The sequence below is a fragment of the Protomyctophum parallelum genome, assembly GCF_964188405.1.
Source record: "Protomyctophum parallelum genome assembly, chromosome: 12".
Classification (NCBI taxonomy): Eukaryota; Metazoa; Chordata; class Actinopteri; order Myctophiformes; family Myctophidae; genus Protomyctophum; species Protomyctophum parallelum.
In genome coordinates this window covers 25868280-25895579 of record NC_139712.1, presented here as the reverse complement: position 1 = coordinate 25895579, position 27300 = coordinate 25868280, and the positions used below count along the sequence as shown (strand labels likewise).

General features: G+C 42.1%; 3 protein-coding genes across 13 annotated transcripts; 2 read left to right on the top strand and 1 right to left on the bottom strand.

The window, feature by feature from the left end:
• Positions 1 to 5292: 5292 nt before the first annotated feature.
• Positions 5293 to 9066, bottom strand: LOC310867746 (cysteine-rich venom protein helothermine-like). Of its 2 annotated transcripts, XR_014570021.1 has the most exons (9): positions 9005 to 9066; positions 8767 to 8837; positions 8130 to 8221; positions 7561 to 7651; positions 6643 to 6785; positions 6153 to 6253; positions 5873 to 5958; positions 5474 to 5691; positions 5348 to 5420 (listed from the first exon to the last, which is right to left on the bottom strand). XR_014570021.1 is itself a non-coding variant. In XM_083777866.1 (8 exons), the coding sequence occupies exons 3-8, from the start codon at positions 8139 to 8141 to the stop codon at positions 5564 to 5566; spliced, it is 561 nt and encodes a 186-aa protein (XP_083633992.1). In that variant the 5' UTR covers positions 8142 to 8221; positions 8767 to 8837; positions 9005 to 9066; the 3' UTR covers positions 5293 to 5563. The 2 variants fall into 2 exon arrangements, 1 of the variants encoding a protein (XP_083633992.1); XM_083777866.1 differs by having other exon boundaries at positions 5293 to 5691.
• Positions 9067 to 15735: 6669 nt separating this feature from the next.
• Positions 15736 to 17608, top strand: LOC310867984 (cysteine-rich venom protein-like). Its single transcript, XM_083778185.1, has 4 exons — positions 15736 to 15878; positions 16358 to 16452; positions 16905 to 16987; positions 17291 to 17608. Exons 1-4 carry the CDS (start codon positions 15756 to 15758, stop codon positions 17404 to 17406), a joined length of 417 nt encoding a protein of 138 aa, XP_083634311.1. The 5' UTR covers positions 15736 to 15755; the 3' UTR covers positions 17407 to 17608.
• Positions 17609 to 19827: 2219 nt separating this feature from the next.
• On the top strand, positions 19828 to 24424 carry LOC310867811 (uncharacterized protein). Of its 10 annotated transcripts, none has more exons than XM_083777957.1 (6): positions 19828 to 19916; positions 20574 to 20680; positions 22319 to 22373; positions 22440 to 22474; positions 22965 to 23087; positions 23968 to 24424. In XM_083777957.1, exons 1-6 carry the CDS (start codon positions 19838 to 19840, stop codon positions 23983 to 23985), a joined length of 417 nt encoding a protein of 138 aa, XP_083634083.1. In that variant the 5' UTR covers positions 19828 to 19837; the 3' UTR covers positions 23986 to 24424. The 10 variants fall into 10 exon arrangements, with proteins under 10 accessions (XP_083634083.1, XP_083634078.1, XP_083634079.1 ...); XM_083777952.1 differs by having other exon boundaries at positions 22319 to 22416; positions 22453 to 22474; XM_083777953.1 differs by having other exon boundaries at positions 20574 to 20662; positions 22337 to 22474.
• The last annotated feature ends 2876 nt before the right edge of the window (positions 24425 to 27300 follow it).

Genomic DNA, 27300 nt, shown 5'->3' with positions numbered 1-27300 from the left:
GTTCCCGCCCAGAATGGGTTAAGATTGCAAATTGCATCCCCAAGCTACAATTGATGTTCACAAGTATGGATGAGTGATCCACACTCCCTAAAATCACAAACTGAATCTCAGTTAGATTGTGAGAGGTTTGTATCCAATTCCAAGATGATGGAAATAGAGCCTTTGTAAGCCTCTGTAAGAGTAAAGGACTATTTTAGTATTTACTGTTGGAAGAAGCTGTATTCAGTAGGTGTGTAGCAGACATCCAAATAATACCACATTACTAAACCCAACTCCCTAACCTAACGCTAACTGCACGCTGAAGCCACGGGTGAGTCTTAACTGGCAAAGTATGTGTACGTCGGACTAACGTATGCCCCCCGTATTCAGTCAAAGTTGACACTGCGTGTAGTGCAAAAGATCATATAACCAGAAACAATCATCTTTCCAGACTATGGAAGTGCATACCTGACCAAATTCTAAAGAGGCTACTGTAGATTGAATGTGTTATATTACTAGTATTCCACACTGTTGAAGCATACTCATTTGACTGCCAATAGTGCAGCTAGCTAGCAACTGTTGCATCATGTGACAATGAACACCTTCGAGCTGGACAAGAGAGAGACTTACTGAGGTGTAGCTGGTCTTCAGGTACCTCCTGTTTAATTGAAACAGGTCTGGCTGAGTCTGGATAGTTCATCTGCACCTGCTGCAGTCTGGAAAGAAACAATTACAATCCCAAAGTTCAGGATTAATTACAAATTACTCCAAAGGCCTATTCATAATTTCATACTTCAGTTTTAGGTGATATGGTGACCATCCAGGCCGGTGTTGAGGTCCCAGCACAAATTAGTGCAGTTCAAATGTCCCTCCTGTGTGAATAGGATGGGATATGTTAGGTGTACGCTACTGTATGTGTTTGACAGTTTATCGTCATAATGGTGGTACCTGGAGAGACAAATATTTTCTGAGGTGGTACTTTGTGAAAAAAGGTTGAGAACCAATGCACTAGAGACTAGACCAAAGGGATATCCCTACCCTATGGACCAAATTAGACTTTAAGGCCATCAGGCAGAGGCTCTGAGCCACTCTGCTACACTGGTGATTCTTTTTCTAACTGTTAGAGTTTGGAAGCACTCGTTTTTATTAATAGCTTGCGCTGCTGCCTCCTGCATTATGTGCAAATTCGAAACAGGTGGTACGCAGGGCCGTTCAGTGACTTTGACGAGTGCTTCCAAACTCCAACACTTAGAAAAATAATCACCTGCACAGAATTTATTGACAGAAAGTAGCTCATAGTCATGTCTACGGTGGATTTATCAACAAAAGCTTTGCAGATTGAAAGAGGATAATTCAAGCTTTCCCTACAGCTGCAATGTTGGTGGGTTTAATGTTGTTTAATACATGCAGATCGCAAAAGCAATTTGGATGAGTTTGCAGGACATGAGTCAATGGAGGTTAATGCAATTCTAGATTAATCTATTATTAAAGAAAAGCTAGAGTTGCAAATTGCAGCTACGCTCTCCCCAGCCCTTCTCCGAGTCTGTATTTAACACTAGCTGCAATTTGCGACTCTAGATTTTTTTATAATGGGATGAATCTAGAGTTGCAATACCCTCCATTGACTCCCCACTCATCTTTTTTGGTTTGCGATCTGCTTGTCTTAAACGACGTTAAACTCACCAACATTGCAGCTGTAGTACAAGCTTGAATTATCCTCTTTCAATCTGCCGAGCTTGTTTTTCATAAAAATCCACCGTAGAGATGTGTTGCAGTTCGTTTTTATTAACGGGTCACGCTGCTGCCTCCTGCATTATGTGCAAATTCGAAACAGGTGGAACGCAGGGCCGTTCAGTGACGTACGACGAGTGCTTCCAAACTCCAGCACTTAAAAATAATCACTTGCAGAGGATGTCTTGACAGAAAGTAGCTCATAACATCTCTACGGTGGATTTTTATGAAAAACAAGCTCGGCAGATTGAAAGAGGATAATTCAAGCTGCAATGTTGGTGAGTTTAACGTCGTTTAAGACAAACACATCGCAAACCAAAAAAGATGAGTGGCCGGGGAGTCAATGGAGGGTATTGCAACTCTAGATTCATCCCATTATAAATCTAGAGTTGCAAATTGCGGCTAATTTAACACCAACATATGGGTAACTGAGACTCGCTCTGTGAGAGATAGATGAGGTATTGAAATAATAGAGACAGCGACAGAAAGAGAGACTATATACAATAGGAAAGGAACACAAAAGCTCTAGGCAAAGAGGCAGTAGAGAGAAAGCAGAGGGATAACAATGGACGAAAACAAACAAGGGGGGAAAAACAGAATAAATGAAATAAAGACGACAAAAGAAAAAGATCAATAAGTAAAATGGGATGACTCTGAATTGCACAGGAGAGAAAAAGAACAGTGATGTTTTGAGTAAACGGTATTATACGGTTATAGCATTGCTTTCTCAATGATTTGTGAACATGCCTACTACAATACTAATAATAATAATAATAATAATAATAATGAAAACATTGTTTTCTTTCGGGTTCACTAATACTGGAAAGAAATGCCCGTTTTCTTTCAGGCCAGCACTATAGTCCAACGTACATTATTATTGTATATAAACAGAACACTGTACATCCAAACATAAACATACCTTCTTCTGGTAGAAAACACACTGCTACACATCCAAAGTGGCCGTGGGTAATTGAAGCTAATTTAGCATAAGCGTCAGCGTACAAAACAAACAGTCTTTATGAATTCAGTGTGTAAATTAAATTCCTCCTGTTTTCACAACGAGCCCGTCTGTCACTGTCTACACAAAGACAGTCTCGGACACAACAAGTTACACAAAAAGGTTTGTTCCATAGAGTTGTATAGAATCGGTTTGTTCACTACATACTTTCTCTCCATCACTTCTGCTCGTTCATAGACTAGACTTCTGCTCTGCCAGTGCCACTGTTTGGTTGGTGATTCCACCCGGACGAGAGGGGCGGACACAGTCCTGGCGCGTGCCTCGATCTCCCTCGTCCGGGTTGAAACACAGTCTATGGTTGAAACACACAGAGTTCCAGCAGAAACATGGGAGCAGAAACCCCATATAATGCTCGTTTAGATTTTGATTATAAAAAAACAGACACATCGATTGTAAAAACAAGAGAGAATAAAGAAAATAAAACAACAACTCCAAAATTATGAATAATGTACCATGAATGTCAAGGTGTATTCTAACAAAAAAAGTATTCTCATTTAATATCAGGACGTGTATTATGCATTTGTCCGTTGTCACCACAAGGTGGCAGCAAGGCAACATCTAGGCCTATCTATACTTGCTAGATGTGAGGGCTGCCAGTGGTGGAAAGTGGGGAAGTTTACATCATAATTTATGCAGGAGGAGACACTCTGAGCTGGTCGAGAGAGCTGGGAGGTAACAGTCCCCTGACCGTTAGGAAAAGACTGGCCATTGCAGTTCCTCTCCATGTCTTTTCTTTTTTTTTACCTTTATTTAACCAGTAAAAACACATATAGGCCTACAGTATGTGTTTATATAAGGAAGCATGAGGTCAGTCCGTTTGAGTTACTAGTAACTTTGATTATTATTACAAAACATACATTACCCACAGCCCTATATACATTTAGGCCAGAATGGAAAGGAAAATAGCCGATCTCGCGATGCGACACATTGTAGATCTGCTATTTTCAAAAGATTTATTTTAGGCCTACATTTGAAAACGTGTGAAATGGGACATGCTGCACAATGAGTAGGCCTACTTTCTACTTTACGTACATTTTGACAACAATAATATTGTTGTCAAAAAATTATGTTTGTACTGTGTAGTATATACATATTTAATTCAGGACTTTTACTTGTAACAGAGTATTTCTTTATATGGGAGTACTTTTTCCACCACTGAGGGCCACACAGCGTGGATGTGTAGGCCTAGGTTGCTAAATGTGACGGTCGCAGGGGCAGCAAGACAGGGGAGAGAAACAAAGGTAGAGAGGTTACTATGTGAGGCCTCTAGTTTTGACACGTTCGTCGATGTGTTGTAACTTGTGAACTGTACATCTGCTATCTTCAAAATAGTATGTATAATACTATGGTTGAAGTGGTGCCACTGATTTTGATGCTTTGGGCTATAAACCTGAATGTTGTGCTGGGGACCCCCTGAAACCCCCTCAAGGACCCCTGGGGTTCCCCGGACCACTGTATTCTTGATCCAGCCAGTGGCCTTGTGGTAAGAGTGTCGGGGAGCTGGGTCATACCAAAGACTGTAGCCTATAAATGGGACACAATGCCTCCCTGCTTGGCACTCAATGGGTTGGATTGGGGGGTCAAATCAACTAATCAAATGATTCCCGTGGCCCCTTGGCTGCGGCTCACCGCTCCAAGAGATGGGTCAAATGCGGAGAACAAATTTCACTGTGGTAACGTGTGTGACAAATCGGACAACTTTGATCTGTAAATGTACACAATATTCATGTTTAAATGTGGTAGACAAAGAGAGGGTCACCACACCTCTCAGCCATTATAAAATCACACCAGTGTGAAGTGAGTGGCGCTCTTATCATCATACATCATCATACATCATCTTATTCTGGCCAATCACAATTTGCGTCCTCACTTTTGTCATTAATGTTTGTGTTTACACAAACCCAGAAAGCTGGGCAAGTGGGCTAGCGCCCCTCAAAAAATCAAGGTGACCTCACACCTCTTGTGCCTTATTGCTTTAATCTACAAGCGATTGATTTTAAAGGTAGGCTATACACATGCAGTGAGGAATTCACTTTATATTCGGTCTCACGTGACATTGTGCTGTGTACAGAATATATTGAATCGTGTTTATATATATATATATATCTTTTAATTGCAGTTTCCCTCAAAATGTTGTAAACCTGCAAGTACCCGTAGGGATTTTGCTAACCACTGGTTTAGAACTCGTTATCTTAAACAATGTGTCTCATTGGACAATAATTGTTTTCAGGAACGGAGTCCCCAACTTTAAGTAGGAACCAAAACAGAGATTCAACTCCAACAGACACTGGAAATTTGAAACTATTTGAATTCTATTCAAAAACATTTGAAGATCTTATTTGGTCTGCCAGTGTGAACATAGTAAACAAGGCGAGAAAGTCAGTATTGTAATGCTCTATAAATGCTACTATATTTTCTAAAAGCATAGAGTGATATCTTAGATAAACAGTACATAGAGTATATGCCAGTGGTTCTCAAACATTTTGATGTCAAGGAATTTAAATATGTGGGTGCAGTTTTTACTTTTTTTCTTTCTAAAATAGCCCAACTGGAGCCGAGCTCAAAACACATCACATTGGAATCCTTTGAGCTAGTACAGTAGCTCTGCTATATTCAAATAGCTGAAGTATACAATGCGGTCAAAGTGATCAAACACATTTGAATACTATTTAACTAATTTAGCTGGGGAACCCCTGGAACCCCCCCAAGGACCCCTGTGGTTCCCCAGACCTCATTTTGAGAACCAGTGGTATATGCGTACAGTATGATAGAGACAGAGAGACAGATAGTATGATAGCCATATAGGTTTGCATAATAAGGAATATGATCAGGCGTTTAGATGATCTCAGTGGTGCACTTGCAGGAGGCCTGGCACCAGGCTGCGATGGCGGGGTGACTGCAGGTCCATTTCTCCTTCAGAGAAGGACAGTTGCCAAACTTATCCTTATGGGGACATGGGTTGGCTGAGAGAGAGAGAGAGACACACACAGACAGAGACACAGACAGACAGAGTCACACACAGAGAATAACATAATTGGTCATTAAGTTGATGGTGATGTTGTTGTTGCAACCAACAAGTATCAAAGTAGGTCACACACACATTAGGTCACATCTTAAACCCTCTATAAAATGTTGGTGACTTACTGCACAGCTTGTCGTCACAGGCATTGGGACAGTCACCGCAAGATGGTCCAAGCTTGTAGGGCTCACTCATTTGACCCACATTACCGCTGCAAAGTGAGACAGACCATCAGATATTAAACGGCCTATTTTGAACATCTTGAAAGCGTGAAACCATGGTCTTTCGACTGCCATGTTAAGTGGTCAGATGGGCCATGCATGTGCATTGTCAGAGCATGTTTAATTTGAATGACGTTGAGAACCAGTGATGTGTGCGTAGTACGTTACATGGTGTAGTACTTACGCAGGACAGTACTGACAGACGTAGTAGTATTTGTACAGGGGATCTGCGTCGGGGCAGTGAGTCATGGCACAGCCGACCTGGTTGGAGTTGTACCACACCACCTGTGAAACACACACAACACAACATCACGGTTTAAACTAGAATCCGGCCAGGCCAAGTATTATTAGTCTTATAGCCAATCAGGATTAAATATGACAAATCGGATGAGTCGCTCTTGATAACATGACTATAGAGATAACGGGTACCAATTCACGTGATGTTTGGACCAATATAGGAGTAATATCCAATATATATATGTGTTTAACAGAAATCTGCCTCCTGGTGGCACTATAACAGGCCTCTGCTCTGGCCTCCAGTGAGTGTATGCATGCACAGTTTCACGCTGATCGGGCCAATAGGTGCCACAGACGGACCAACGCACACACACGCAGGCACACACACACACGCACGCACAGAGATAATATGAAACGTGAGTATTTCTTGTGTGTACCTGTGTGAAGTGTCCCACTGCTCCTCCATTGACAGATCCCTCCCCGTGCTCAAAGTTCTTCACCTCATTGTACCAGTGCTGGGTAGCAACGGTCCATGACAACTCACTACTGGACAGGAAAATGTTCTCACCACAACCACTGGCTGCAGAGAGAGAGAGAGAGAGAGAGAGAGAGAGAGAGAGAGGTGTCATTGATTGATTCCCCCCACAATAATAATAATAGCCATCAGTTCAATAAGAGAAGAAGTATAGGCCAGGGAGTGGCTTATTGTCTGTATCAGCCGGTAACAGGTGGGAGTATATGTCCCTGTTAAAATGCACTAGACCCCTGGGAAATTGATTGCTGAGGTGGGGCGCCACACCTACCATCAGCTCCTGCAACCCTGTCTCCCAAGCCTAACGTTCTGTATTAACGTTTCAGACGACATTACGTTATCAAGTAACGTTTTTCTCAGTCAAAACGTTCAGTCTTAACGTTTTCTGGTTATCATTAAAATGAATGCAGATCAAGCAAAATAATGTTTGCATGAAAACGTTTTGTTTTGTTCATTTGCTGTCCCTCCCAAGCACTTTCGATCCAAATTAATAATACTAATAGGCCTACTAATAATTAGCAATAAGGAATAGTCCAGCATTTGAAGCATACCCAGAGTATAGGCAGTGCCCACTCCCGGGCACTCGCCAGGCACTCCCTCCTGGCGAGAGCTCTACCGACTGAGCTATAGGCCTACATGGACACAATAAGAGCCATTCCTTTTAGTTTCCAAATAAGGGACGATTCCGTATTTCAAGGTACAGTTGGCAACCCTAAATCACACATACAGTACTTGCGTGATGGAAAAATTCATGTTATATTAAATAACATTATTACCCCTATTATTATTATTATTGTTATTAATAATGTTAAAGGGGTCTTACTGCTGATTTTCCTTTCCGCGCGGGTGCTGTGTTTTAAGCCACACTTGTCGGCATGTTTCTGCGCGTTGGCAGCAGCTTCCTCATTCCACATCTGTGAGAACAAGAGAACAGGACATTTATACACACACACACTGTGAGGGCTGTATTTTGCGTCTCTTAAGTACCAGGTCTTATTACTTAACTTAAGACCTGGAGGCGTGGTCAATGCTCTTTGGCCACTCAGAATAGCCAAATGGCATTGATCATGCCTCCAGGTCTTAAGTTAAGTAATAAGACCTGGTACTTAAGACACGCAAAATACAGCCCTGAGGGACCACAATGGAAATAAGCTCTTAGCTTTCTTTATTACTAATTATCTTATATTCCCTGAAAGTCACTTTTTAATATATATATATATATATACTGTATACAGTACAGTCCAACAGTCATGAGTCCGACACCCTACCCTAAACCCTAACCTAACCGGCGGTGCGGAATGTATTAAACTGTGTTCTACACGTGTTCTACATTATTATGAGTGGTGTCGTTGAAGATGTCATATCGCATAAAGCTCCAGTATAGTGTCTTACCATCTTCAGCATGTTGCTGGCGGGAGGCTGCACGCCTCTTCTCAGTTCGTTGTGCTTGTTCACAATCTCCTCCTTCTCAGCGTCCGTCACGCCTATGAACACAAACACACGAGAGAGACCCATAAAGTGTGGGTGAAATGCTAGGCTTGTTCAAGTGTAGCCTGGAAAACCAGACAAATCTGCCACGGCAGGCTAAGTTCAAGAGCTGCTGTGATGTGGACCACATGTGCTATTTGAACAGATGTGACACCATGCGTACGGTGGTTAAAGGTGTAGTAAGGTGTTTTTTGTTAAAATAGGTGTTCACAAAATGCTCTATATTCTGATATTAATCATTACAATTGTTTGTTAAATAATATCACGAGGACGGAGAAGGTGGTTCGGGTATCTGGTTGGGATGCCTCTTGGGCGTCTCCAGGGAGGTCCATCCGGATGGATGTTCAATAATATCTCAAAAACAGAGCTACGCTACAGAATCAGTTGGCAGGGGCATCCAGAACGTGTATTACATTGTTGTTAGTGGAAATAAAAACATAGGCGCCCCAAGTTTCTGACAGTGTGTGGGTCCTTTTGTTTGTTTTTAAAAGATACCCTTTTATTCAGTAATCAAGACAAAAGTTTAATTGTTTTTTCGTACCCCCAGCTGCTGGTTTCACTTCAGTTCCAACCAGCAGAGCAAAGACCACCGTGAGCAATGTACGCCTTCATCTTCAGTGAAAACCATAAGAAAAGGTACACATTCATGAACAAATGATGCTGATGATAATAATAATGGAAAACAATGAATCATTATTAAGCCAACCGCAACAATGAGACAAAACAGAAAAAATGCATGTGATGAAGCTGATGGAAAAGATGAGATTGTATAAGCTTACCTCCAGTAGTTTGAAGTGTGTCCTTTCAGATGAAATACCTGCTGATATTTGGCTGGTCTTTTATATTCTTACATTATTAGCCTTAAGGGTGTGCGTGTCACAGTGCTTTCATAGACAAACACCCAGGTGTGTACTTTAGTGCAACATGTGGGTGGCACTAATGTGGGTGATGGACAGTAGATCATCACATAATCCAACAATGTCCACAGAGCAAAGTAGACAGCTGACAATCTAATGTAGCTACTCTGTAGAAATCAATTGGATAGTCAGATGGTTATTTGGAGGAAATAGCTTATTTCTTTGAAGAAGAAAATATTTGTAATAATAATTATTATTAGGTTAACACATTTGGAGGATAAAAGCTACTTAATAAAGTGAGTTTTCAGGAGGGATTTGAACCGGGGCACAGACTCTGCAAGCCTGTTCTCGGAAAATGGGATGTCTAGGAGAGCTTTGTCTGAGGACCTCAAATTCTATTTGGTACATAATAATGGATGGAGTAGGTCAGAGATACCGGTATATGATGGGGCCAGACCAGAGATCACCTTTAAAGGTAAACTGTAAACGCATGTAATCAATTTCCAACAGATCGCCAAACAGATTGTTTTGGGGTGCGTTTGTTTCAGTTCATTCAACCTCCTCTTGTGTGTTGGCTGGTGAAACGCACTCTAGTGAGACAGATATATACTTCACCCCTCCAACAGTATTGCACGCCGTGACATACAAGCTCACATCGCGTCGTGGATGTGGCCACTGTGTGAGCTTGGAGGTCTGCTGTTCTCGGCCGTTCTCTGTGAACACCTAATTCGCACGTCGGCGGAGCATAAATTAGGTTTGAGGGGCTACAGCTGCGTGATCAAGAAGCCGTGATCATAGGAAGCACTCAATCGGAGACTGGAGGTGGGGGTTGGGGGACAAATTCTTTGAGAATCAGTATTTGACACACCATAGACCACGGTATATATTTCAAGAGCGAGAGATCACAGTAAACATCCACCCTAAACCTCCTTCTTCCACATTAGGAGGAAAACAGCCCCTGGAAGTTTGTTGGGGTGCATTTTTACACGTCACTTTAGACGACCACTTTTACGTCTAATGTTTATTTTGTCCCCAACCAGTGCGGGCATACAGGTTCTTATCAGCGTGACGTTGTCTGGAAAGTGGAAATGCATGACTGGCCCAGTCAGTTTAGAGCGAAAAAACAAGAACAACAACTAAATATGGCCTATACTTTAGCAGCCCTTGTGCATGCAAATGTCTGTTTAGTAGCCAACTACAGCGTGCGTGCGAGGCCAGAGCATGCGTGCATGCGTGCAATTTCGTCATTTTAAGGGCACTGGCCACTGGCCTTTGGGCACAAAAGGCCAACTGCCAGAGCAAGAAGGCCATCAAAAAAGAAGAAAAAAATAGTCTACATATTGACAAGAAAGAGACAGAGGAGAAAGTGGTACAGTCAGCTTGGGCATTTAGGCCACTGTGGCCTCAGAGCATGCCATTTGTCTGAGGAGCACAAGGCCAAACTGAGGGGCAACGACGGCCATGGCCTTCGTTGTGACCTCCCTGAAATCCCTTTCACATTATACATCATTGCATTGCTTGGCCAGTTGGCCATCGTACTGCAGGCTAAAGTTTGCTCCTCATATTTATGCCAATACTGTGGTTTTTCTTCATGCTCTGTGAATCTGAATCTGAAAACCATAAAGAAACATCCTGTTCAAAGTCCCGGACAGACGGACGGACGGAGACAGACAGGCAGCCAGCCATCCATCCATCTCGTAAATCATTATTATGATTAGCCTTAGGGTTGTGTGTCAGTGTTTTCATAGACAAACACCCATGTATTGTATACTTTACAAACAAAACATCATATCGTGCCAAGTACAGTAGTACAACATGCCGACTTATTTATTTAGTGGCATAATCAAACAATGTTCAGGAACTGTGGTCAATGTCAGTTTGTTCTATTTTAAACTGTCTCACCCGTCTAGACAGGTGACGTGACAATCTACTGTAGCTACTCCGTCTGTGAGAGTGTCATGCTGACAGACAGATGATTCATTTGTATTAGGCTATAGCTGGTTTTATGTTTATTGTGTGCACGCATGCATTTCTTTTTTATTACGTCATTTTGAGTTGCATGGTGTAGTACGGAGCCCCTGAGTGGTCATACACAGACCATTTATTTTTCTTACCAAATTTAGACTAACATTAAACATTTCAGATTACTAAATATCTTTTCATTAAAAAGTGTCTGTTTTTTTACTTTTCTTCTTTAACTGTCTATTTTTTATGTTTTCAGTTACTCTTCTGGCGCTGATTTAAATGTTGTCTATATTTGTTTTAGCATTTGTTTTAGCTGACCCAATGTTGGGAGCGGACGTAGAATACGCACATCGACAGGCTGGGTGCTGCATGGGCTAAAGAAACTTCAGTAGCCCGCACACCACAGGTACAAGAAAATACGTTCTTTATTCAGAATTCTGACAACGTTTTTATCTATTTGATCTTCATCAGCTCATGTGAACATACACAAAAGTTTGTACTTTTATAATAAGGGAGCGCCCCCATTATCCAATCAAAACACCACATTTTGGTGCCCCTCCCGTCACTGCAAGTGACTTCTGACCCAATGTTGGGACAGAAGCCACTTGACATGCACAATGTACTGTATGCTGTCAAAATGCAAAACATCTGTAAAAAAGACTATGACTAAAACTATTTCAAACTTTGCTGTCAAAATCAACACTTCAGGGGCAGAAGGCCAAACCGAGGGGCCGTGGCCATCAAAGTTTAAAGCAGTGGGCTGCGCAGTGCACACATCCAGTTTGTTGATGGTACTGGACACAAAATGACAGTTTAAAAGAATACACAAGTTTGCACAACGGCATTGCTTCTCAGTGTTTTGTTTACTTAAAACACAGACATTACATGGCACACAAGTCACGGCATTTCAGCCACAGATGGCCTTCATATCTTCCATGACATTTTAAAAGTATTTCTTAGTGACTAAATAACTATATTTTCAAAGCGGACATAGCCTATTGAATGAATTTAGAAAGAATTGTATTTGTACAGCACTTTTCCAAACATAGTTACAAAGTGATTTAAAGACATGTTAAATACTGCACACATCAACAAGAGAGAAAAACTAGAAAAAGTGCCCTTCTGGGCACAGGTCTCCACCAGGATGAGCAAATGTGAAAAATTCCAGGCAAAGGTTTTTCCTTGGCCTCTAGGGAGTTGGCAATGGCATACAAAGTTATCCACAGATCCGTGCAGTTAGAGGTAAAAACACTTTTCGGCCAGTTATAGCGCCACCTTGAGGCTGAGTTGAAATTGTTCATGTGGCATTTCGTCCTCGGCCTAGTGGGAATGTGGGTGCACAATTTCACGGAAATCACGCGATGTGTTCATGATTTGCAGCATTTTGTTTTAAACTGAGCACTCCTGTGAACTTTGGAAGCCAATCTTAACCAATCAGGATGGAGTCTGAGAAATCTGAAAGACCGGTTTTGTTGAATGGCTCTAGAGAGACTGTGTACCAATTTGCGCGATGTTTGGACAAAATCTGTAGGTGTACTGTGCAAAAACTTGTTTTGCACAAAGCGGCCTCCTGGTGGCGCTATAACAGGCCGTTCTGGAAAGTTTGGGGCAGAGGTTCATCGTTGGCATCCAGGGAGTGTGTGTGCAAAATGTGGCATCGACCGTGTTAACGGTGGCCGAGATTAGCTGGTCACACACACACACACACACACACACACACACACACGGACGGACGGACGGACGGAGTGCAAAACATACTCTCTCCCCATGCCTTCGGCCTGGTGGAGACAATAAGGAAACTAAAACATTAAAACTGCACTTGTGCCCAGGCGGTGGCGTAACCGTCTGGGCACCCGACTGGTAATCCAGTTGCAGTGTGCCGCGGGTTCGACTCCCGAGCCCGACACGGCCTTTACTGCATGTCTTCCCCCATCTTTCTCCTGTTTCCTGTCAGCCTACTGTCTGTCCCTTCAAAAAACCAATAAAAGGCGTAAGCCTTAAAAAAAAAAACAATAAAAAGTCAATAAAACAAGTTAAGAGTTGACCGAAGCACATATCCATCCATAGGGAAAGAACTTAACATACAGATGTGTTTTTAAAAGCGACTGGCATTCCAGGGCAAAGGTACACAGGCCGCAAAAGCCCGGTCCCCCCGGTTAACACTGTGGACATACGTTAATCCGACGTACCAACAGTCCGACATACTGTACGTGGCCGGTTAAGACACAAACGTGGCCGACTTACCGTCCAACCGCCCAACTTCACAATGTTGGGAGTATCCAGTCAATGCACAGAAGATAAACTAAACAAACTTTTAACAGGATGTTTGCTCATGGTTTTCATGTCTCCGTGCATTTGATTACCTTTATTTTCATAGTATATTTATATTCTAGTATTTACCTAAACTTAAAGCTTTTAATATTGTTAATTGCTCCGGATTAATGTGTCATCCCTGTAATTGTAAATGGTTTTCACACCGCACGAAGGCGTAGGCTCTCACAGTGTTGTTTGATCTGACCTGGCTGTTTATCTATGCCAACACAGACACACACAGACACACCTAATATCCTAATAATTTAAGGATATAAATACCACCACCACCATAAGACCAGCCGATACCATTCAACAGCAGTCGTTATTTCATCTGAAAGGACACACGACTATTGGAGGTAAGTTTTGTCTACTTTCAGCGGCTCATCTTTCCATCATTAGCCTCCTTTGGTCCTTGGTCTGTCTGTCTATGTCTACTCGGAACGTGATGTTTTCTTATGGTTTTCACATAGGATGAAGGTGTACATTGTTCTCACGGTGCTTTTTGCTGTCCTGGCTGGAACTGAAGCTGAAGGTAAGAAAATCAGCCTTATGCAGTCTTATTACTGATTCCATACTACCGTATGCTCCCTTATTACCTGGTAAATGGTGCATTTATATAGCGCCTTTATCCAAGGCACTTTACATAGATTGTGCATTACATTCACCCATTCACACACACATTCATACATACACTGATAACAGACGAAGCCATGCAAGGCACCAACCAGCACATCAGGAGCAATTGGGGCTCATGCGTCTTGCTCAAGGAAGGACACTTGACGTACAGGGCAATGAGGGCATATGCCCGGTGGGCCGCCCAATGAATCAGATGTTTAAAAAGTGCAATACTTGTAGTATAATATGTCATCATCATCATGCAGTACAGTTGAGCGGCAGGCCCTCATTTTCAATGTAGCCGATATACAGAACACATATAGGTTAATAAAAACTTTCAAACAGTCCATAGTAATATTATTACTCTTGGTGAAAGGCCTTTTCTGTGTGAAGTTTACGTGTTCTCCCCGTGTCCCCTATGGTAGGTACCCTCACAGGTTCTCCCCGTGTCCCCCAGGATTACAGTTTAGGAAATTGGCACAGAGTGAAAAAAGGGTTACAAAATTGTGGCATATATATTGTTATATATTTTTGGGGTCTTTCTGGTGTGTCTGGTGTGTAGGTGTAGAGATGACCGAAGCTGACAAGGCATACATCGTGAACAGACACAACGAGCTGAGAAGAGGTGTGAAGCCTACCGCCAGCAACATGCTGAAGATGGTAAGACACTACTGCAGCTTTGATTAGACATTAGACATTAGACATTAATGACATCATCGCTCATATCATGTAAAACATGCATACCGTTATCATTATGCTCTAGTAAACACACATCCTCTCATGTCCTCTCGTTCTCTCAGTCGTGGAGTGAGGAAGCTGCTGCCAATGCTCAGAGATGGGCTGACAAGTCACAGTGTGCCTTGAAACACAGCAACAGAGCGGACAGGACAATCAGCAGTAAGACCCCTTCAACATTATTGTTAATAATTCAGAAATAACATTAGGTTGTGCACTGCCCAGGGCGCAATCATAACTGCAGTGCAATCGGCTCTCTATTGATGATATGCACACCCATTCAGTATTAAATAACGTCAAACTCACCAACAGCTGTATGGAAAGCTTGAATTATCCTCTTTCTATCTGCAAAGTGTTTGTTTAATAAAAAAACACTGTAGGCTATCACTCAACAGCCCTGCATGTGTACCACCTGTTTTTAATTCGCACATACTGCAGGAGGCAGCAGGAGGTTGCTTTACTGATAACGAGTGCTTCCAAACTCTGACACAATCATCTGCAAGGAATTTCTTGGCAGGGAGTAGCATAATATGTCTACAGTGGATTTTGCACTCCCCCTTACGGAGCTATGTGTGTGGCTGGGTGCCTGGGTATGAGCACGAAAACAGCATGGTTCTTTTTTTTAAATAAACAAACACTTTGCAATGTTACAATGTTGGTGAGTTTTACGTTATTTAATTCAATTCAATAGGACTTTTCTGTTTGGATGAAAGGTAGCACCTATACAGTAGGTAGCACCTTGCTGGCAAGATGGCAGCCGTGTGCATATCGTCAATAGCAGTGGTTTGTAAATTAACTTAGTAATGCAGATGTAACTCTTGAGAGTATAACATTTATTTAATTTCACGCTCTCAAAAGGGTTCTTTTCTTTTTACCAACTCATCATTTAGCTAAAACGATATGGTTTCTTAATTGTCAAATTAGTCATGTTTTTAAACTCTCCTTGGGTCTCTCTCTCTCTCTCTCTCTCTCTCTCTCTCTCTCTCTCTCTCTCTCTCTCTCTCTCTCTCTCTCTCTAGCCAGTGGTTGTGGTGAGAACATAGCCATGGGCCACAGCCATACAGAGAGTTCATGGACCGATAAGATCCAGATGTGGTACGATGAGGTGAAGGACTGGAAGTACGGGGAGGGCTCTGTCAATGGAGACACTGTGGGACACTTCACACAGGTAAACTACTGCGCTGGTTCCCAAAGTGGGGTCTGGGGACCCCCAGGGGTCCTTGAGGAAGGGGGTTCCAGGGGGTCCCCACCTAAATGGGTGACTCTAGCGGGTCCGTTTGGTTCCATTTGTACACTCTCAGAGTTAAATTAACATTTATTTTATGATATAAATTGGGGTATACCATGTTATAGTGGCAAAATACACTGTTACAAGTAACAGGCTGGTATTCAAACTTGTATTGGCAACAAAATATAAGAAAAAGTAACGATAATTATTTGAGGCTAAACACTAGGGGGTGCCAGTTGCTATCCCCTTGGACCCCAAATGGCGCCCCCTGTCCCTGACAAGAAAGTGTTTAAACAGTGGTGTGTGTGTGTGTGTGTGTGTGTGCGTGCGTGCGTGCGTGCGTGCGTGCGTGCGTGCGTGCGTGCGTGCGTGCGTGCGTGCGTGCGTGCGTGCGTGCGTGTGTGTGTTGTGTTGTACAGGTTGTGTGGTACCGCTCCAACCAGATAGGATGTGGCGTGGCTCACTGCCCCGACGCCAAGTACAAATACATCTATGTGTGTCAGTACTGTTCACCGTAAGTACTACTGTACAAATATCTGTGTCTGACCTGAATGCTTCCCTATACCTTAAACTCCAAATACTGTACTGTACTGTACTGTACTGTACTGTACTGTACTGTACTGTACTGTACTGTACTGTACTGTACTGTACTGTACTGTACTGTACTGTACTGTACTGTACTAGAAGTGGCGCTAGCACCACTAAAAGAATGGCAGAGCCCCAGTGTTAAATTAACACTTTCAAATGCATTAATAGAGAAATGGTTCCCACCAGCGGTACGTGATGCCCCCTCTAGTGCTATGAAGGAGAGAGAAAAAAGAAAAGAGAAGCAAGTAGTTGAAAATCACCGAACATTAGCAAGATTTTCCTAGTTGGTCCTGATCCGGTAAAAGTTTGGAACCACTAGTGTAGATGGACATGAGATGGATGAGTTTAGTATTTGATGTCATGTTTCCCCCATTTCAGCGGTAACTACCAGTACACTCACCCCTACAAGAACGGACCAGCTTGTGGTGACTGTCCCAACGACTGTGATGACAAGCTGTGCAGTAAGTGATCGCGATTTTGTTAAAATTAGGTAACAGTAACACTAACACTTTATTCTGAAAAAAAGGACAATCAGAACAAGTACCCATTTATCATCAGCTTCGTTTTTATGGGGTTCCAGTTCCAAATTTGGTTGCTAATGTCTTTGTGTCACCACTTCCCATTTCAGTTGTTTAATCTGCATCCTGACTTCTACTATAGTTGAGTTCTGTTTAATAAAGAGCTATAATAGATAGACATGGACACTCCTGCTACTCACTCTCTCTCTCTCTCTCTCTCTCTCTCTCTCTCTCTCTCTCTCTCAGCCAACCCATGTCCCTATAAGGATAAGTGGAGCAACTGTGCTGACCTGGGGGATTGGGGGTGCAAATCAGACAAGTGCGAGGCCTCCTGCAAGTGCAAGAGTGGGGAGATCATGTAAACGCCTGCCCACGCCGACTCCACGCGCATCACAAGAATTGCGATTGAATGTCATTGAATCCGCATTCAATGACATTCTTTATTATGCAAACCTATATGGCTATCATACTATCTCTATCTCTGTCTTTCTGTCTCTATCGTACAAATGGAACCAAATGGACCCACTGTACACTTTTGGAGTTAAGGGGAGACCTTGAACTTATTTAGTTTGAGAACCATTGCTCTACTGTATAATGGAAATATCATTCTTGTGCTTTCAGAAAATAAAGCAGAATTTATCGATTGAGCATTACAATACTGACTTTCTTCTTCTTGCCTGTTTTGAAAAACATAAAAATAGAAATTTATATTACTGGCAGACCAAATCAGAATCAAATTGTTATTAAGTGTAAACTGAACATAGCACATGGTTTTATTCCGTTCATCTTCTGTAGCCACATGGACTAACATTCATTGTGGAGGTGTGACACCATTACAAAACAAAACATACAGTGAAATGGTTCATACATGTGGGAAAGGATTTGAGTCTGACAGCTTTTACTTACTTTACTTGAGTAAAAAGTCTCAGTGAAAACACCAAATGATGAACGCCATACCAGGTCAATGGCGGTCTGCGCCTTGGATTGGAATGACGAATAGATTTGTCAATGGCAGTGAACGAGTAGCCTTATAATAAGCAGGATAATCGATCATGGCAGGATCTAATCACCCCGTCAGGGGTTATTTCTCAATAATGACCCGTTCCCCAATGATTATCCCTTGACTATATATTGATTATATATTGCACACAAATTAAAATCATATAGGGGGTATACTTGAGGTGAACCTTTGGGGTCGAAAGGGTTCAGTGGTCGGAAAATGTTGAGAAACCAGAGTGTATTGAATTTGTTAGTAAATAGATAAATTTACTATATTTATTTCTTAGAACTTTGATGTGTATGCACTAGTATAGCTTTCCCCCCTCCAAATAAGCCTCCAAATATCCAACTTAGTAGCTACTGTACAGTAGGTTGTCACCTCATAAAGTTTGAAGAAATAAACAAACTGACATTGACCTCAGTTCCTCTGGACATTGTTTGATTATGCTGCAAAATAAATACGTTAATTGGCATGGTGTACTACTGTACTTGACACAATATGGTGTCATTGGACCATTCTCTGTCACTGTGGCCATTAGTCTCTTGAGTGGCAGCGTTACGTAGCGTGCCTTCTACTCTTCAACGTACTTCCTCTCCCAGTGTAAATTCTTCTGCCCTCCCGTCGACACACATCACTCCAACGAACTGCAGCGGCCAATGAGGCATCTATTTTTTTAATATCTATGGTTTCAACCCTCAACCAGCATTGGCCACACCTGGCCAACAGGGAAGGCAGTGCCCTGCCGGCCAGGTGCAACAGTCAAGGTCCCCCAGAATGATATGTATAGTACAGTATTTGGCTGCCGACCCCCATCTCAATTTTCTTTTTTCAAGGGACCCCCAGAAGAAAATATTTGAGTTAAAAACTTTCGCTGTGACAGAATGTATTAATTATTATTAGATTTGCACACATATAAGTACAACATAACGGTTAAAAGTGGTTATAAGCTAAGGTGACACAGATGTGTTCCTGTTTCTTATTTTACTTATAATTTTCTTGAAAGAATAATAATTAAAAAACAAAATATTGGAAACAAAAAATAAATGAACCAATTAAAATGTGTCCATGAACCACTAATGTTTGGGAACCAGTGTCATAGTCAATGTTGAACTACATGGTTCCATCCATATTGTTATGATATCAGATCCTGTTTCAGACTTTCTCCCTGATCCATTTTTGCAGGCAAGCATCTATAAAGGCCTCATAGTAAATGGGTCATATACTTGTAAATGTGCTGTACTTTGTATTGGGTGTGGAATGCAGCTCTGCAAGTTCTGGAGGAGTTCACGCCCGATATTTACTGGAGTTATGCAAGGCATGACCTGGCACGCACACGCACACGCACACACACACACACACACACACACACACACACACACACACACACACACACACACACACACACACACACACACACACACACACACACACACACACACACACACACACACACACACACACAAATGAACACTCATAATAAATACACCCATCAGCCAGAGATATGGAACAAGCTGACCCACACACACACGCACACCCTGCATCTCAAATAGCTTGGTCATGTGACTGTGTGGGGCGTGCCCATGTACTGGCCGGGTACACCCACTCAGTCTTGTCCCAGGTGTGTGTGTGTGTGTGTGTGTGTGTGTGTGTGTGTGTGTGTGTGTGTGTGTGTGTGTGTGTGTGTGTGTGTGTGTGTGTGTGTGTGTGTGTGTGTGTGTGTGTGTGTGTGTGTGTGTGTGTGTGTGTGTGTGTGTGTGTGTGTGTGCGTGCGTGTGCGTGTGTGGGCGTGGTGAATGTGTTCAGCCGTGTTTTGTCACTTCCACTCAGGTGTTGCAACAGGAAGGATCATGGCAGATTTCGACTTGGCTTCAGGTAAGCCTTTGTTTTAATCCCATTAAGACCTGCGGTTGATTCTACAAATGTCTTCTAAATCCTAACAGTTTTCTGATAAACTATGATGTAATTGGATTAAAGCCAAATATATGCATTATGCAGTGCAAATACTGTATTCTGATGCCAAATGGTTTGGTCGCAGAGTGATTTACAATAATAGGAGTTTTACATCAAATACATAGAAATCGTAATCAAGGTAAGGGTAAACCGACCCTATATCATCAGTCTAAACACATCAATAATCAGCACATTGAAACTATACACACTATAGGATGCCAGATCAATAATCAACCTGGCATCTGACTATGGTACTTCCCTGTTGCCCCAAGCCTCAACAACCTTGCAGGCTTATGCAGAGGGTAAAAATGTAATTTAGATGGCATGTTATGTAGACAGATGCCAGATATATAATTAGAAATTGGAATTGCTCAATTAAAGTACAAATTCGGCAAAATTACGTACATGTAGGCTACTTTTCGCCACTGTACTGTTGGTAGGGCGTTCCACATGGGAGCAATATATTATAGTCCCTTGTTTGTGACGAATCTGGGTTGCACATGGTTTGTTGAACTCCCTCTGGTGTTATGAATGATTTAATTACAGTAATACTTTATATTATAATGTCTCCAGCTATAGGTAAGGAGGACGATGTGAAGAAGGGCGATGCCTCTGGTCAGGACCAGAAGTTCTCCTTGTTTGGTCATGGGAAGAAAGACAAAGACAAGGACAAGTCCAAGGACAAGGTCAGAACCATAGCTTTTCCTTCAGTGTATTTCTGTGTGTAACTTTAAAAACATGTTTGATTGATTTGCAATGTTGAGTACACTATAGCACATTACTAGTCAGCCTCTTCACTGACCGTAAGGTAACTGGTGCTAGTGTATCCATCTCTTCATAACGTATGAGGCTGATTTAAATGCTCTTTTGAAAAATGCAGATCTGCAAGCTCTGTTACATTGTTTTCTTTCTTTCTTTCTTTTTGTTTGCTTTTATCTCATTGCTTATAAGTTATGAATTCCCTTCCAAACTTCCTTTTAACCCTAACAAAGAGATGCATTCGCAAATAACATGTCATGTATGTGTTTATTGGGACAAATGCTATAGAACGGTAGAATATCATTAAGTGACTCTAGTCTCTGAAGCTGAAGCCAGGCTGTATAGTCTGTGAAGCCAGTCTTTAGCTCAATCTTCACATTGGTTACCCACGGCTTCCTGAACTTTCTTCTTTGGGCGGACTTTGCCAAGTATCTCAGTGGCGGTTTGTTATGACTATGTTCAACACGGTGGTCACACCTAGGATGAGCAGTGGTGCAAAGTAAACCTATCATTGCTTTGAAGGCTTCTGCCACCTCAGGTCTCAGGGTAGTTTGTCCAGATCATACTTCATTCTAGTGCACTTGGAGCTTTTGATCTTTTTCAAGCGTATAGCCGGAAAGACATCAGGACGAGGTCGTGGTCGCTCCTAATGTCTGCTTTTGGAAAGCTGCATGTCCTACCGTAGCGGTATTAACGCTTGAGTGAAAGCACTTCTTGACCATGATGTAATGGATCTTGTTGTGGTGCTCTCCACTGGGGCTGTGCCTGCCATGTCTATCGTCTGCAGGCCTTATGGGGGCCAAGTGTGTTCACCAGCAACAGGTTGTTGTACCTGGCAAACCCCAAGAGCCTTAGAGGCCTCTGTCGTTGCACAACACAGGATGCGCGGGTGCTAATGGCCATACCAGGACATTTCTAACACCCGTGGCACCTTGGGTGAGCACTTTATACTTGAAATCTGAACGTTTATGTACACGTTTGCTCTGCAAATGTCATGATTATGACAGTCATGTTTCAGGGCTAGTCTCGCTGTTGCCGTATGGAACACAGTCATGTGTTTTTCCAGTTGGTGTAAGCTGGTTATGGAAAGCAGTCTGTCAGTTTCTCCAACCTGCTTATGCATTACTTACCATGCTGAACTCACTTAATAGTATATATTGTTACTGTCGGGCAGAAAACCTCCATATTCTAACTTGTGTGATTTTTTTTCTTCATAAATTAACGCCATACTTGAACTCACTACAGTGTCGCACAAAAGCATCAAAAGTGGCAGATCTGCAAGCTCGAAGCGCAGCGTGAGGTGATGCATTTCGAGCTTGTAGATCTGCTACTTTTGATGCTTTTGAATTAGAATCAAATGTACTCTCATGGTTATGGAGTTGCTTGAAGTTATTATAGTTTGAGAAGTGACAGGTTTTGAAATCAGAGTGCTAGATGGTGTGGGAGGATGTTTTTCCACCCTGTTTCACAGATAACAGATTGGGAGTTTGGACCTGGTCAAAGATATTCAGTCGTGAGATTTCATTATTTTTTGTTTAATTCCAGAATACTTTGCTTTGTTTCAGAGTGACTGCAAAGACAAGTCCAAGGACAAGTCTGACTGCAAGGACAAGTCTGACTGTAAGGACAAGTCCAAAGACAAGTCTCACTCCAAGGACAAGTCTGACTGCAAGGACAAGTCCAAAGACAAGTCTCACTCCAAGGACAAGTCTGACTGCAAGGTATGTTTTTATTATTATTATATGGGCTGGGCTTCCGTGGCTTGGCCAACCAGTGCCACGGAACTGGTAACATAACCGTCAGTCACCGTATGTGTGTGGGGAATGAAATGTTTATTAGTGCAACCAGACTATTGTAATTGTAACACTTTATTTTACTGGAGTAAGACTACATTTGAAACGCTACTCCTCCCACAGTTTTGACGGTACGCACTTGAGCCATATCTCAAATTGACCGGCTTCATCGGGAATGGTGTGCTTGCTCATTGCTAGGAGACATATTGTATAGTTTAATTGATATTAATTTATTCGTGCATTACATTTCTCCATTGACATGAATGGGAAAATGCGTTATTATTATTATTATTATTATTTTTTCCTCAGAGAGAGTTACAAAACTTGGAGGGGAGGTTCATAACAATTACTAAAATGTATTAACTTATGATGATATCGGTCTGTCTGTCTGTCTGTCTGTCTGTCTGTCCAATCCAAGGACAAGGAACACAAGAAGAAGAAGAAGAAGGACAAGGACGGACACAAACACAAACACGAGGACGGACATGAGTCATCTTCATCATCATCCTCATCTTCCTCTTCCTCCAGCAGTGATGAAGAGGTGGGTCTATAACGTAACACCTGCATCCACTTAACCTACTTAGACCTGAGGTTGCATCTGTGTCACCTCATATAGCTTTTAACCACTTGAACCATTATTTTAAACATTAGCTGTTGAAAAATAGCAGAACACACACACACACACACACACACACACACACACACACACACACACACACACGTGTGTCTGCTGCTGCACACAAACGGCACAATCCCGTGGTGAAGTAAAAGTTGGTGTCGACCACATTGATAGTAGAACTTATAAGCAATCCGTGAAATAATAGTTGAAAGTGGGCGTGCGACGTTGATAGTATACTTGCAAAGGACAAACAAAGGACTCTAAACTAATGTGACTTTTAAAAAATGCAGTCGAGCAGGAAAAGGGCTGTGCTGCTTCTGTTCAGATGCTGTGAACCATGAACGAGTGATGACAACTTGTCCTTTTCCACCAGGGTCACTATATTTCCACACTCGCTCCAGAGGGCCACACTCACTCCAAAGGGCCACTATATTTCCACACTCACTCCAGAGGGCCATTACCCACACTAGCTCCAGAGGGCCACTAGTATATATTTCCACACTCACTCCTGAGGGCCACTATATTTCCACACTCACTCCAGAGGACCACTATATGATCTTTAAGCTCACAGTGGGTTGTGAGCATGTAGATCGGCAATTATTTTCCGAATAGCTCTGACTGACGCATACAGGAGTGTAAATATAATATGATTGAAAAATGGACATTCTCAAAATGGAAACACATTTCCAACTTGCATCGTTCCAAGTAGGCCAGAGCCCAACGGGCACCGCTGTACTTGTACTTAATTACAGCACTTATGCGTAAATGTACTTGCAGTAACGTCATTTACGTCTCATTTCAGGAGAAGAAGAAAGAGTGAACGACATCTTCTTCTGTGGAGCTGCAATCGGATCGTATTGATCCACTTCAGCTGTAATTCATAAAGCCCAGAAATAGCCCACAGATGACAATAAACAAGCTCACATGACGCGTTAGCTTGTCGATTGGGTTATGCTATTTTTGTATTTTGTTGGGACATTTTCTAAAAATGTAACTTTGTGAACAATTTCTGAAAATGTTTGAAAATGTGCGTGTGTTGACGACATGTGGCCTGAAAGCACTTTTGTGTTGTTGTTTACTACTGTCTGACTTGTGGCTCTGTATTCATGTGTACAAATGCAACTAATGTCTTTAAGTGTCAATAATTGTCAAGATAACAAGCAAACTGGATTGTTGTGGCGTTGTCATAGTTTTTTTTCATGTTTTCCACCTCTTTGATTTTGTATTTGATTTAGCACACTATTAAAAACAATACAAAATATGCAACATATAAAAGAGAAAAGCCAGGAGGAGGCATGAAGCCCAATGGCATACCGTTGTAAAAGTAGTATAAATCATTTTTTGTAGAGTGGTAGGCTATATACCACTTTTGGAGCTCGCCCCTTATGGAACTTTTATCCCCCCCCCAGAAAGTCACATCATGTTTTTACATTTTTAACCTTACATGAATTATAGATATGTGCAGTTATATCATGACATTGTGCATTATGAACTCATGGCCATTTAAGCATTTTAACAAGAGCACTTAACAAAATGCACAATCAATGGTTCAGTGCAGTTAATCACATTGACATATTAATTGTAATGGTCACCTTCAGCCACTAGATGAAGCTCCTGCTCCAAGTTTAATTGGCGTTCACATTGTTGGGCTAGAGAACAACTAAGTTGAGCTGTGAAATGTATGACTGACTCATCAGAAGTAGTTCTGTACCAAGGGTCCCCAAAAGAGAAACTCGTGCGCGCATACTACGCACACACCCCCTGACGAGCACTTGGAATTGTAAGCATTACATTTAGTTTGACTTGGTCCCTCACAGCTACAGATACCACAGCTACAGTATTGTGGAAATAGCCGATCTACGAGCTCAAATATTGCAGTTTGAGGACCCCCCCCCCCCGGCCTCTGATGGTCCCGACCCACAGTTTGAGGGTCCCCCTGGTCCCGACCCCCAGTTTGAGCATCCCTCCCTGAGGCAAAGATTTGAGTTAAAAACGTTTGCTCTGAAAGAATGTTATATTCAAAGATTTGCGCCACATTTTACGATCTACCAGCTCATAGCGTGGCACGCGGTGCTAAAGTATAACATAATGCTCAAAACACCAAAAGGGGTTCCCGTCCAGAATGGGTTAAAGGACCACTTTTCAACCTATATGATAGGCTATTGGTCCTCACTAATGAGCAAAATGGCACCATTGTTTTCTACTCTCACAGTACCATAGGGCAGAGGTTTTTTAGCTGAGGGCACTCCTTTTAATAATGTTTTCATCCCCTGAATTAGACTACATTATTACTTTTCAGCACCTTGCAGTTACAGTATGTTTAAATATGCTGTGTAGCCTGTCTGTCTGCTGTGTGGAGCCTGTCTGTCTGCTGCGTGGAGCCTGTCTGTCTGCTGACCCCCAAAGGGCTCCACCCCCACCCCTTGTGTGGGTTGAGTCCGTACGTGTGGGTACAGGTCGTGCTGCTCAGGGAGATGGTGTCGTCCTCTTTGGAGGGGAGAACACACCTCGTGACCTGTTGTACATCTTAGACTTTAATCCTAGTCTAAAGACACAATGCAAGCTATTAGTTATTCAGTACTACCTGGACCTGTCAGTCAGGACTCCCACACAACATCAGGTGGGAACTGGCAGCCATGACTAACAATAAGACAGGGTCCAATAAGGGCGTGGCCTCGAGTGAATACCACACCCGGTCAATTTCCTCAAATTCAAGGTACCAAAAGTTAACTCTGAAAAAATTGACCACATTGGTACCTTGAGTCATTTTAAAACCTTGGTGAGCATATAGATCCCCACAATATCTAACTGCTTTTAGATCATTTTTAAATTTGTCTTAGATTTTTATTTGTAAACCTATATGTAATTCACATGTTTACCTTTTGTTTTTCTTTGCCTGATCTTCTGATGTATTGTGATGTTTTTCTATGTGATTGTATTACTCGATGACACTGAAAATGAGTTTGATTACTCAGTGTAATTTTGAGAATACATAAAACTTGAATGAATCTCAGACTTACTGTGACGTCGGTCAGGGTCAGGAACCACATAACTCAGAGAATGTAACAATGGAACACAATTGGTTCAGTTGTACACCCTCAGAGATACAGTAATAATAATGAATAGTAATAAACCTTTATTTATATAGCACCTTTCAAAACGAGGTTACAAAGTGCTTTACAGAAAAATAAGAACAAATACAGTGCACACCATAAACAACAGTTGACAATAATACAAATAAAGAACAGGCAATGTACAGAAATGCAGTAGGACATAAGAATAGGGAATGTTAAAAAATGTTTAGGTGTTAAAAGCAGCTTTCTAAAAGTGTTATGGTGTTATGGTAATGAAAGGCCTGGCTCTCATGTGTTTCTGGTGATATTATTATTACGTCCACGTATGTTGTATGTCTGTGTTTTGATAAATGTCATTCATGGGTCCTAAAGTTTGAGAACTATCCATTTAGAAGGTATTTGTAGAACCAGCCTCAGGTTTTAATGGGTAAACCTGAACAATTTCCTGGCTACAATAAGTAGACGCAATTATTCTGTAATTTCAAGAATTTGAAAACCAAATAGCATGTCTGTTGGCTATACTGTGAGTCACTTTAACGGGATGTCCTTCAATTGATGTCATGTTCAGACTCTGGGAATGATTTCCCTCGGCCATTGCATTTCCTTAAAGGTACGCATCTGTAACCAATGAGTCAAACAAATCCAGTCAGGGTTGACCAACAAATTAATGAATTGTGAATGTGCATTGATTAGTGTGTCAGCTGTGTGTGTGTGTGTGTGTGTCTGTGTGTGTGTGTGTGTGTGTGTGTGTGTGTGTGCGCGTGTGTGTGTGTGTGTGTGTGTGTGTGTGTGTGTGTGTGTGTCCGTGTGCGTGTGCGTGCGTGCGTGTGCGCGTGCATGCGTGCGTTGAGTGCGTGCTGAGTGATGACCTCCATAAGATGGATCTGAGCAAGGTCCACACACGTCTTGCATTTAAAACCGCCAGAGGCGAGGCTTATTATGTTTGACATTTAAAATCCGTTTCAAAATGCAAAATAAGTGGTTCTGCGGCACATTCTCACATTAAGCAAATCCGGCCGTCTATTTGAAAATGAAAAGCCAAATCATTTAGAACGGACAAC